The sequence below is a fragment of the Coturnix japonica genome, chromosome 3 (genome assembly GCF_001577835.2).
Source record: "Coturnix japonica isolate 7356 chromosome 3, Coturnix japonica 2.1, whole genome shotgun sequence".
Classification (NCBI taxonomy): Eukaryota; Metazoa; Chordata; class Aves; order Galliformes; family Phasianidae; genus Coturnix; species Coturnix japonica.
Window position 1 is genome coordinate 57,278,154 of NC_029518.1, and position 11,898 is coordinate 57,290,051.

The 11,898-nt window shown below is 41.5% G+C and overlaps 1 protein-coding gene across 5 annotated transcripts in view; it reads left to right on the forward strand.

The window, feature by feature from the left end:
* The window catches only part of CEP85L (centrosomal protein 85 like), a 129,915-nt gene extending 122,265 nt beyond the window's left edge, over positions 1-7,650 (forward strand). For all 5 annotated transcript variants that reach the window (XM_015858641.2, XM_015858642.2, XM_015858643.2 and 2 more), the window contains exons 11-13: positions 1,661-1,768; positions 2,129-2,342; positions 3,416-7,650. In XM_015858641.2, coding sequence (XP_015714127.1) covers positions 1,661-1,768; positions 2,129-2,342; positions 3,416-3,579 — 486 coding nt within the window. In that variant the 3' untranslated portion in view covers positions 3,580-7,650. The remainder of the gene's footprint in view (positions 1-1,660; positions 1,769-2,128; positions 2,343-3,415) is intronic.
* Positions 7,651-11,898: the final 4,248 nt, after the last annotated feature.

Below are 11,898 nucleotides of genomic sequence, written 5' to 3' on the forward strand. Positions count from 1 at the left end.
AAACTACACCCTCAAAGTGGGTTTGATTTTACTGCGGTCAGATTAGGTACTGCGTAACTAGCTTTTATAACAGTCTGAGTTGTACCTTTTTTAAAGATTTGTTGAGTTGACAGGCTTTTTTTCAGTTCTGCTTTAAAAAGCATTCCTTGACATTCATCGAATTTGACAGCATGTTTTTGCATATAATGTCTTTTTCAAAGACAGTCTTTGAAAACTGACACAATTTCCTTACGAATTAAGCATAGTGCCATATTATTTGCCTAACAAGAAGTGCTAATCTCTCCGTTTTTCATTGAACACCCTTCTTTCATCTACAGTTTGTCATTCCTTGGATTGTCTTTCCTTTGGAGACTACATTAGGTAGCTAGAAATATTATTGTCAGTGATCACTACATTTGACTCGCTAAGTGGCACAAGCACATGTAATGTAGTACGTGTGGGTTTCAGCTACACCCTCACCCTTGTCCTGGTTTCAGCTGAGATGATGGTAATAGCACACCGATGTTTGGTTGCTGCTGAGTGAAGGGTACGTGCCTGGGGCCGAGCCAGGCCACTTGGTGGGAAGAGCGGCTGCCATGGTGGTGTGGGGCACAGAGTGGGCTGCAGTGTGGGCTGTGCTGGGCCATGTGCAGCCCAATAGATGTGGGCTGGGTATGCCTGCTATTGCATTGTTATTAGTATTCAGATTATTTAAATCTCCCCCTTTCTGAATCTTGCCAGATGACTTTGAAACAAATAGTAGAGTGAAGGTGTGCATTTGACAGCTGAGGTAGCTGTGGCCTTGCTGAATTCATTAAAATCAATCGATCAATAAAATCTCATAGGGAGTTGGCAGCAGCTCTTTCCGTGTTTCAGGAGTTGTTGGTTTATTGCTGCTTAAGACTGACCTGGAAGTCAAACCTGGAAAGTTCTAGTTCTTAAGTACAGCAGCATCTGAGAAACGTATTTCTGATTTTATTAATGATGACCATAATTATTGCTGTATGACACCATAAACTACAAATAAGTTATGGGGCATTTATTTATTTATTTATTTATTTGCCTGCTGTTGTTATTTCAGCATATTAAAATTGTAGTACACTGTTCTGATTTATCTTGTGTGAATGGTTTCAAAGAGGATGGCACTGTGTGTCAGCTACCAGAGACTTTCTTCTCTGCTGTGTAACAAATTCAGGAGGAAGATACTATGCTGTGAAAGGCTGTAGGATCCTGTGCCACAGTCTTCCTGGAAAACAGAGGCAAAACAAAATGTTCAGCTGTAACTCTTAAATTACTTAAAGAAAGTTTACTTGTCACTAATATGCTTTTTTCAAGTGAAATAATTTGGATGGAGTAAACAAGATTGCATGATTGTTTTAGCTTTCCATACATCCCTTGTTAACTCGTGTTGGGGTAACATTTTGCATATGTGGTCTTTTTGTTTGAAAACACATGCTAGTAATTTAAAGAGTTTCACAGATATTTGGTGCATCTAAGCTAGTGTCCAGAGAGCTCTTGGAGTTCAGTTGAACGCTATGAAGTGTAACTTGGTAGAAATTCAGGTGTAATTCAAAAGCAATGAATAACAAGCATAGGAATTGTATTGAGGATATGTTTTTTGTCAGTGCTAACCTGCAGTATGAAAATTGAAAACGGTTACCTGTGCTTTCTTTCAATTTAGTCTATGCAAGAGAAACTTATGCAAGAAAAGAGGACAGTCCTGAAGATGACAAATGAGCTTGAAGAAAAAGAACGAAATGTGGAACAGCTAAATAAAACTCTCTCTGAAGTAAGTAAAAACTCCAAAAACCCAATCCATGACTGTGCCAGCTAGGAAGAACCTCATGAAGTGATTGCAGTCACTTGTGGTAGGGCTTTATGAGCTTAATGCATACTTTTCTGTGATAGGTGCTATGCAGAAATACAATAAATACCACCCCTACCTCAAGAAGAGAAATTTTTACTGGTGAAGGCCACTAAGAGCTGTGTAAAAGCTGTCTATTTGCTGATCTTTGGAGAGGCCCAGCTCTTATGTATGGAAGTAACTATTTGTAGTTAGTATTGCTTGTGATTTGATATAGGAAATTTTCTATGATGCTACACGCTGCAGACTAACTTGATCGTTTTTTACTCTTTATTTCTCATGAAGAACCAAAGACTGACAGAAGAAAATGCTTCTCTGAAGGAGCAGATACGGCAGGTGGAACAGTCCCGGCAACCAGTGTCTGAAAAAATGCCTGTTGCAGACCAGTTGTTCAAGGAAATGTCCCACTGCTTGTTTGACTTGAAAGCTTTGTGCAGTATTCTTACGCAGAGAGCTCAGGGCAAGGAGCCGAACCTTTCCTTACTGCTGGGAATCAGATGTAAGTGATGTTGTCATTCCAGTGCTTACTAGTGTTTTGGACGCAGAATGATAACAGTTAAGTGTCTCTCTCTTACCAGGTGGAGAGGACAGTCTAGACAGATGTCTAGGTGTTCATACAAACTCAGTCCTGGATATATTCACACTGTTAAAAAGGAAAGGCATTTCCTTGTGTCACATGTATCTGTGTGTCTCCATTGTGATGCACACAGCAGTCAGCCCTTAAGGGTTAATGGACTTTTTCTGTCAAACATGTTTTGCCCTCTAAAATAACAAGGAAGGTGAGGCATAAGCAGGCCATTTCTTAAAGTTGTATGCCTGGCAGCTCCAGCTTTGATAACGTTATAATTCCATGTCCTTCTCCATTTCCTATGCTGTAAACCAGGAGATAGAAAGTACATCCTGATGCCAGCCACATAGATATTGGTGTAGTTTTTGTTAGGTTTTTCCTTTTAACAAGCTTAATAAACTTCTCCTTTTTTTCACTTGAATGTATCATATCCTATTGTTTTCTGAGTGTTAATTAGAACTACTCAGACCATTTGCTGAACTCTGCCTTCAGCAAAGTCGGAAGGTAAAAGTGCAGTGTTCTGTAGGCACCACGTAGATTCATCTGCTCTGGAAACCTCTGCAATGCTGTGAGTGCTCATATACTAGTCCCAGAGTTCATGAGATCATCGTCAGCCAGCAGGATAAATAGTGCAACATATCTGTAGTACTATCTCATAACCTTACACAGTCTCATTTTCCAAGCCTTCTTTACTGAGTGGCTAGAGGGTTCAAAAATTGTTATCCTACCCAACTTTTTCACTGCTATTGAGAGTGATTAGTCATTACTGAGTCTAGGTGCAGAAAGGAAAGCATGTCTTTCAGCAGAGCAGGGGTTCTCAGCTCTCAACTGGCTTTAAGTTCACATGGTACGATGTTTTGTTGGCCTTTCATCACACTGGAGCATGGTTTTTCTTGAGTTAATTCAAGTGACTTTCCCTTTATTTCAAGAGAGGCTGACTGGTGTAGGTATTCAGAGCGCAGCTGTTTGTTAGAGCTTTAACCTTGGCTTTTGTTTTTTTGTAGCACTGAACTGTTCAGCTGAAGAGAATGAAAATTATCACAGCACAGAGACTCTCTCGAAGAAGCTCTCGGACGTTTGTCAGTTACGAAAGGATATTGATGAATTAAGGACGATAATGTCAGACCGTTATGCTCAGGACATGGGGGACAATTGCATCACTCAATGACAACATTTCATCTAGTAGCAAATGACTTATTAAATGCTGCTATGTCACAGGTCTTTGCATTTCTATTAAGGAGCCATATTGGAAGATAGCAAATACCACTGCACATGCCTCTCTTTGAGGATCGTCGTGTGTAATCTTGGTAACTGGGTGGGGAAGGGAGAATCACAGTTTGAACAGAGTGGTACAGACTTCAAGAAGTCTTTCTTTTCTCCAAACTACTGAATGTAGGAACAAGCTGTGAAGAATGTTTCAGTTGGATTCTCTGTTTCCTTCATTGGGGCTCATTTTATTGCTTCAACTAGTTTCTGGAGTCGGAGCTTTGGAATAGTCGTGCTGCTACTACTCTCAGTCCTTTCGTCCTTCAAGGGTTTGTGTAGCATTACCTGCGTTACTGAAGTCATTTCGGAGAGCCAAATGACCTTTGGCTGTATGTGGTGAAGATGGAGGCTTCTGAAACCTGCAGTCGGAACAGTATTAGACTGCTACAAACAGTAAATGCTCTTTAAGTTGCCTGAAAAATTTGCTACAGAAAATATCTTACTTTTTTAGTAATGAATGTGTAGCTTGTTTGATGAAGAATGGAAGAAAATCATCTTTTCATTCCTTTATGCACATGAAGCCCATAAAATTTAAGCATCATCATGTTTGCTTTGAGGAGCGTCAGTAACATCAAGTCTGTGACAAACCCAGAGGAACTGGGAGGTGTGAAACTGCAGTGTAGAAGGTGGCTGTCCAAAAAGAGTAGACTGTATTTTAGTGTTCATACCATAATACTTTTTATTTATGCCACATCCATTTTAAAATGTGGCTTCTCTGTATCTGTATCCCTGGAGACCTCTGATGAGGTTGTAAACAACCTCAGCCATTCTTTATTGCAGCTACAAAATGAGTGTTAGGCATTTGGCAAAGTCAGGGCTCAAAGCAGAACGTCTCCGTTTATCGGTATTAAATGCTCGGATGTCCAAGGACTGCAAAGTTTTCTACACTGTTTGGTAATTCGTGATCTCTCCTTTCTTGTAGGAAGAGATTACCTTAAGAAAAATACGATCATATTCTGTAGTTTATTCCATGAGTGTCACTTGGCAGTGCTGCTCCACTCCTGTGGGGCAGATAAAATATTAACGCTTCACGTTCCTGGAACAGTACTGAAAGTTATGAACAGTTGTGTGTGTTGTAAAGTGGGATTTAACTGAAGGTAACAAAAACTCATAGTGAGCAAAACCACTCTAAAATCACGTTATCAAGAAAATGAATGACCTTCGGTCATACATGTGATATTCAAGTTTCAAGTGGCTACGGTGCAAGTCAGTCTGTTGACCTGCATCGGGAGCAACAGCAGAAATCACTTAGCATAGAGGTTAGAATTGTGTAAGTTCTAGGGTAACATTTTTATAGGACAGTTTTCTGATGATGTCCATTTTAATAGAAGAAAAAAAGAAATGGTTATAGCAATGTAGGCCGAACTTAAGAATTTTAACTTGGTGTTTTGCTTTCTGTTCATTGTTATGCAGTTACTGTTAATGTGTTTATAATTTAGTGTTGGGGTTTGGGGTTTTTTGTTTGTTTTTTTGTTTGTTTGGGGGGTGTTTTGTTTTGCTGTAATGACTAATTTATTTGACAGTTTTCTCTATCACGAACCTACAGGTGGACTGATCTGTGACAGATGATGTTGCAGTGTATATCGTTGCTATGCGGTCTTTTCAGATAGAGATTAATTTGACTGGCCCAGCTCCGGTGGGTGCGAAAACATCCAGATTAAATCTCAAGTGAAATTGCGTGGTATCTCAGCTCTAAGGTTGAAGAAGGAAAACAAAAAAAGGCCATTTTATTTTGAATTGTTGAATTCTGTTCTTTCTGTAGTTTTGAAAGTGTACTGTTATACTAGTGCAAAGCTGAAAACAAGGCTCTTTGCACTGGTTTTCCACTGTCTCTTGTATAAAAGCATTGGCTTTTTTTATGAGGGCCACAGCCATTTCCTTTGGTGTAGTGCAGTGGTTTTGGCCCTGCAGTGAAGGAACAGTCCTGTTGTGTTGTCGCTTGACTGGTGTGGCTCTGCTGTCTCACCCGTTGAATGTACTACAGAGTTGAGATCAGTAATTTAACATTTGCAAAGCACTTCAGGAGCTGCGATGCTCTGTAAGTATTAGCTGAAACTCCCTCAGGAAGGAGGTCCCATTGTATTTGTAATACTTTGATTGCAATGCTGTAATCTTGCATTTTAATATTATTATTTTTTTTAGGGAACCCGTGATATTTATGTTGACTTTAAAGCACTTGGTTGTTGTTGTTTGTTTTGTTTTGTTTTAAATATGTATATCAATTGAGTTTACCTGCCTCAGACAGATTAAAATAGGGCCGTAAATGGTGGATGTTTGAGCCAAAGATGCAGGCTACCAACTGAATATCTACACTGATACTGTATTTTGCTTTGGTTTCTTGAAATTGGGCCTGTTGTAGTAGTAGCAGTTACTATATACGCATCACTTTACAGATGCCTCTAAGTGGAATAAGCTTTGTCTAAGATATGCATGACCGATTAATTGGTTAAAATGTAGTGCGTGTGATCTCATTCAGCGTATTTAATACACAGTTGATTAATGAATGTTAACATTGGAATTGCTTGGATTTAGTCATGACAACTTTCTGCTGTGGCTGTTAGACAATCTCAAGGGCTGAAAAAGAACTGCTAATGAATGGATACTGTACCGTTCTGTTTGTCAGCAAACTTGTACAGTAATTTTTTTGTATAGTTTCAGATCGAATTTGTACAATTCTTTTAGAAAGTATTTACAGTAACTACTGTATTCAAGAATGTATTTTGAAAAAGGCTTGGAAAGTATCGGGACAAGCTATAGATGATGCTGCCTATTTGCTATATAGAAGTAACGCAGCTCAACTGTGTGAAGGTGATTTAGGTTCCTAGCCCCAGCTGTGTCTGTTCTGTGAGATTGCTGCCACCACCCACTCAGACTTCAACATTTGAAGATGCTGGTGGCTGTGAGGTCATGGCAGGAGCCGAAGTTCTGTCCTTTCCACTTCAAGATGTTTCTTCCCTTCCTTTGCTCTCACTGCCTGTTTCTTGTAGCAGATGTTCTTCTGGCAGGGCAAGAGCACAAGGAAAGAAAGAAAGAAAATCCTTCCTCTATCACCCACTTCCCTAGCACTTGTTCTTCTCACTGATATTACATAGGAGGAGATGCGGATGTTGGTGGGCTCTTCCCATTGATGTAATGAGTTCTGTGAGGAGAGAGGAGAAGACCTGAATTAATCCACTTTTGTAGGCTGCAAACCAGTCAGTGGCTATTACTGGAGGGGGTGATTTATTCCAGTAGCTCATTAGCAATATTACTTCCTCAGCTGCATACCTTTGTGCCTTTTTTTTGCCTGAAGTTAAGTAGAAATTCCCTTTGAACTTTAGATAAGTTGTTAGAACGCTGATGACTGCACCTTGTTTTTCCTCTTACCTGCCAATATCTTCTTGTTGGGCTTTTGTAGTAAGAACTCTGCGTAATATCTAGAAACATAAGTACTTACAACAGGTACTGGGTGTGCACTCGGAATGTCAGCCTGCTAGTAGTATGCAGCTTTCTTGAATATGAAGTGTGAGCAGGAAACTCAAAGCATAATGTGATTCTTTTGTGTGTACTAATTGCAGTATATCATTAGTTCAGTGGGGAGGAGTGTCTGGAGCCTCTATCTTTTAAAAGCACAGCTGACATATGTACTGGATCAGTCCCCAGAGGCTGGTAGTTGTGTAAATTGGGTTCAATTTTTGAACCGCTCAGAATACCTCATATGTAAATAGAGTTGTCATGACTTAATCAAAATGTGTTCGTTGTATGAAGTAAAGGAGCCACTGGCTGGCTCAGCTTTAGGCTTGTTGTTCTTGCCTCATTTTGTAATTTTTTTAAAGTAGGGTTTACAGCTAGAATTTTGAATGCCAAAGTTCTATTTATTAAATAATAATAAAAGTTTTCATTGTTAATGACTGGTATTTTTTCACTGGAATTTGTTGGTTGATGTTTGGGATTTGTATCCACAGAGCAAGAATAAATTTTGTTACAAAATGGATTTCTTCTTTGCTGATTTTTTTTTCGTAGTTTTATTTCTTGTTCTAACATTGAGACATTGGCAGCAAAACTGCTGCTTCAGTGCAAGGCAGTGATTTTGAAGTGGAGTTGCTTGTCATGTCTCTCCTGCTTTTCTCAGAGGGTGCTTCTGTCTTTCCTTGCTTCCTGGGAGGGATTATAGATAGAACTTTAAAATAGACTGAGTTGGCATAAACCGGTAGGGAGGGCTGTTACGATCTTTAGGTTCAGAGCTTATAGAGCCATCAACAAGTGGTTGCCCCAACACCAGTCAAGCAGGACAGAAAATAAAAGAATGGGATGGTGAAGCAAAAGCAGCAGTGCGTCTGGGACCGGGGAGAATGGGCACGTGGTTTTAATTCCAATTCTTCAACTGTGAATTTTTCAGTACTAACAGATGTCTGGTCATGCTGGAGAGCAGTTATGGCAAACAGAAATCCTTCCTGTGTGAAACACCACAGGTTTTCACAGGCCAATGAAACCAAGCAGCGTTGACTTCAGCGTCAAATTAGCACCTTCTGAGGAAAGCAAAAAGGTACAGTTTGAAAAGTCCAAAGAGGAGTCTTCTGAAATGCTGCGTAAGTGTGCTTACCTGGAAATGATCTCAGGCTCCTCATAAGAAATCTTAGGGCCCAGCTGGAGCACCAAGTGTTGAATGGTCTCTCTTAACAACTTGTCTTCCTCGCTCCCTGGCTTTCCTCACTGCAGAGCACAGAGGTCAAGGATCTCTTTCCTCACCTTTTTGAAGATGATGGGAAATTCATTTTGATAAGCTAATGTATGATATATGGTACATATCACTTGCTTTTCTCAAACCTTGTGACTGAATGTTGATTGACGTGCTTTTAATTCAATTAAAACACCCCGTGCCCTGTATAAATGTATATAAAGGGTTGCACAGGTGCCAACTTTCCATAAGATTTCTGAGGGTGACCTTTTGTGAACTGTTCAAAGTCAGGTTTAGATTTCAGAGTATCGTGATGAAAGCACGGCTAACAATAGTAGTGGTAGAAAATGTTCTCTTGCCTTTGCACCACAAACGAAATACAAGTCCAAATGTGGTTAGAAGTAAAACATCAAACAAGAACACTGCAGGTAGCACTACAGCATCTTGAATGAGGAGAAATTTGCTGCAGCAAAATCTGCAGTAGATTGCCTGTTGTATGGAAATTAAACAATTCCATTGCTAATTATTCTGCGTCATTTGTTTTGTAAATGAATGGGTTCAGTGTACTTGGAGAGTTTCCAAGTGGTGAAGGAAAGCATATAATGAAGAACTATAACATTAATTACATGAATATACATTAATATTGCATAGCTCATGCATATTTATTTTCCTTTCAGTGAGTTACTCCCCCTTTAGGGTCTGCTGCTGCTTTTATCAGTCCTTCCTCGATGTTACTGGTCCCAGCTGCATGGAGCTGAAACCTCACTTCAAGCCGTGGTGTTGCGTGGCTTGTGGGGAACCTGATAGGGTCAGCTAATGCATGGACAGCTTGGCAGCTACCCCAAAGAATGCAACACGTGTGTATTAATAGAGCAGAAAACTGATTCAGTGCTCTGTGTACCTGTGAAAGGATTTGCCTGGAGGAAGGAGAAAAGGAACCATTGTCAAATTCTGGACTGGAGTGAACTGTAATGCTGGAGTTGTGGTAAGAGGATTTTCTGACTGGAGTTTCTCCTGAAGGGAGAACTGAGTGGAACTTGATGACAGAACTAGAGGGGATGGCCTGCAGTTGCACCAGGGGACGTTCAAGTTGGACATTAGGAAATACCACTGTGAGAGAGTGGTCAGGTGCTGGAATGGGCTGCCCAGGGGGATGTTGCAGTCACCATCCCTGGAGGTGTTTAAGAAACACTGAGGTGTTGTACTGGGGGACATGGTTTAGTGGGGTAGTATTGGTGGTAGGTAGATGGTTGGAGTGGATGATCTTGGAGGTCTTTTCCAACCTTGGTATCATAGATGCTTGTCTCTCTTACATTAACAGCTGAGACCACAAGCAGCTCCTGACCACTGGATGTCCTCAAACTATTGCTGACCACAATCATGCTGAGCTTCATGGTGACCCTGAGTGCCAGCCTGGAAAACTGGCTCAGCCCTGCAGCTGTCTGTGGTGTGATGTGGGGAACCTGCCCAGCTGCAGAACCAGCACCACCACCCCACAAAGCCTCTTCTGGCAGAGCCTGGCCTTCTTTTAAGGGCTTTGCCTGGCTGGGACACAAGCATGGCAGCAAATTGCTTCAGACTCAAGGAGTGTAAGCCTTGCTCCGTGGAGGTTGGTTCGTATGGAGGCAGCTATGGAGCCAGATTCACCTCCTCACTATACCAGAGTTTGCCTCACTGAGGCAGTAGTTTAAAGTATTTTGGAAGGTGAAGAAGTGAAGGTAAGCAAAGCACAGCACACAGGGCCCAGGCCACAGCGTCCTGCCACTGCCACCTCCTCTGCTGAGATGGGACTGCCTTACACTTAGAAATTGTCATTTTTTTTCTTCTTACTTACTGTCAATAGAAAATCAGAACTTTAATCGCTGCATTATTTCTATGGCTTAAAGCAGTTTTTCTCTCAGCCTGCACTATAAATTCTCTTATGCCAAATTAATTGTCATTTTCTTTTTACAACACCTGTGCTGAGAAGGCACATTAAGGAAACCAATTTGGCTGAGATTTTGAAGCTGGTGTAATAATTTGAGCAAGGACTCATTGCACTCACTATAATCATATCCACTTCCACTCATTTACTGAATTATTTTCCAGGCCATTGCAACCACTCTCAGATGCCTTACAGTTTGTTGCCTTTCTAACCTCAGGTGCTGTCTGAAGGGGTTTGGGGCTGGGGGCAGGTGGGAAGCCCCAGAAAGAAGGGCTGCTTGCAGGAGGGGGCTGTGATGGGCACAGGGCATCCCCCAGTGTTGCACCTGGAGCTGGGCCATCTCCAAACCTCAACCCCTCACAGTATCCTTTTACCCACCTCACTCATTGCTTCAGGAATGGAAATGGAAGGCTGCAGCTCCCCTGCAGGGAGCAGTGCTGCCTGATAGTGTGGCTGGCTCCAGGACATGCTGTGTTACACAGGCCTGCCACAACCAGATCATTGGTCACACTATCTATATCCCCTGCCTTAGTGCCCATGAAATTATGAAGATAAGCAATGGGATACTTCTAGTTTGAATTAGGGCTTGAAATTGTTAATTAAAAGCCAATTATGATCAATCTGTTTCTAACAGCCCTCCCCTCCCATAGTCATAAAATTAATTACCACCTTAATGAGCCACTGAGTGGCTGTGCTCTGATGCTGCCCAATGACAGCTTGAGAGCTGGATCTGTGACTCTGGGGGGCTGCACACACAGACCCAGACGAAGCCATGCAGGCATGCAGGGCTCACCATGCTGTGCAGTGCTCTGAAGGTCAGCACATGAACTGCCCCAATAGCTGCCAGAGCAGCTTTGCTTCCCAAGCAGCCTCAGACTCAGTGCGTGCATCAGCTTGTCTATATAACGAGCAAGTAAGAATAAACACAGAAATCATCCTTTGGCTTAAGATAAAAGAAAGAGTCCTTTACTGAACTTTGCCATGACCTTCAGAGAACTGATCCTGACCTGCACAAACAGAGAGATTTGGGCCTTAAAATACCTGATTTGGGAATTAAACACATTCCAGCAGCTCTGCTTCAGAGTACAGAAATACTTGCTCTGCCAAAGAGAAATCAGCCATAGCAGTGGAGGGCTTTTCTTAATTGCTGGGAGAAAAGGGAAGCTGCTGCTATTTCACACTGGAATGGCATTGCACAAGGCTCAAGGGGAAATAGTTTTAAACTGGAAAAAGTTAGACTTAGACTACGTATCAGGAACAAGTTCTTTACTGTAAAAGTGGTGACACACTGGAACAGGCTGCTCAGCAAGGCTGTGAGTGCCCTTATTCTGGAAGCATTCAAGGCCACGCTGGATGGGGCTGTGAGCAACCTGGTACAGAGGGAGGTGCTGATAACTGACCCGTACTGCGGATGGGGACCTTTAGGACAACATTTGGACTCTTAAAAATCTGATCTACTGCATAGAGTAGGTAACAAAACCCTCTGCTATTTTCACAGGAAAAAAAAACACAAACAAACAAACAAAAAAAAAAGGCAGGTTGTTTGTAATGTACATTGCAAGTGGCAGCTTTACAAAGCAAAGGGATGATTCTGAGACCTTGATGGCGTAAAGTAAGAACATCCAGCTCAAGGCAGAAAG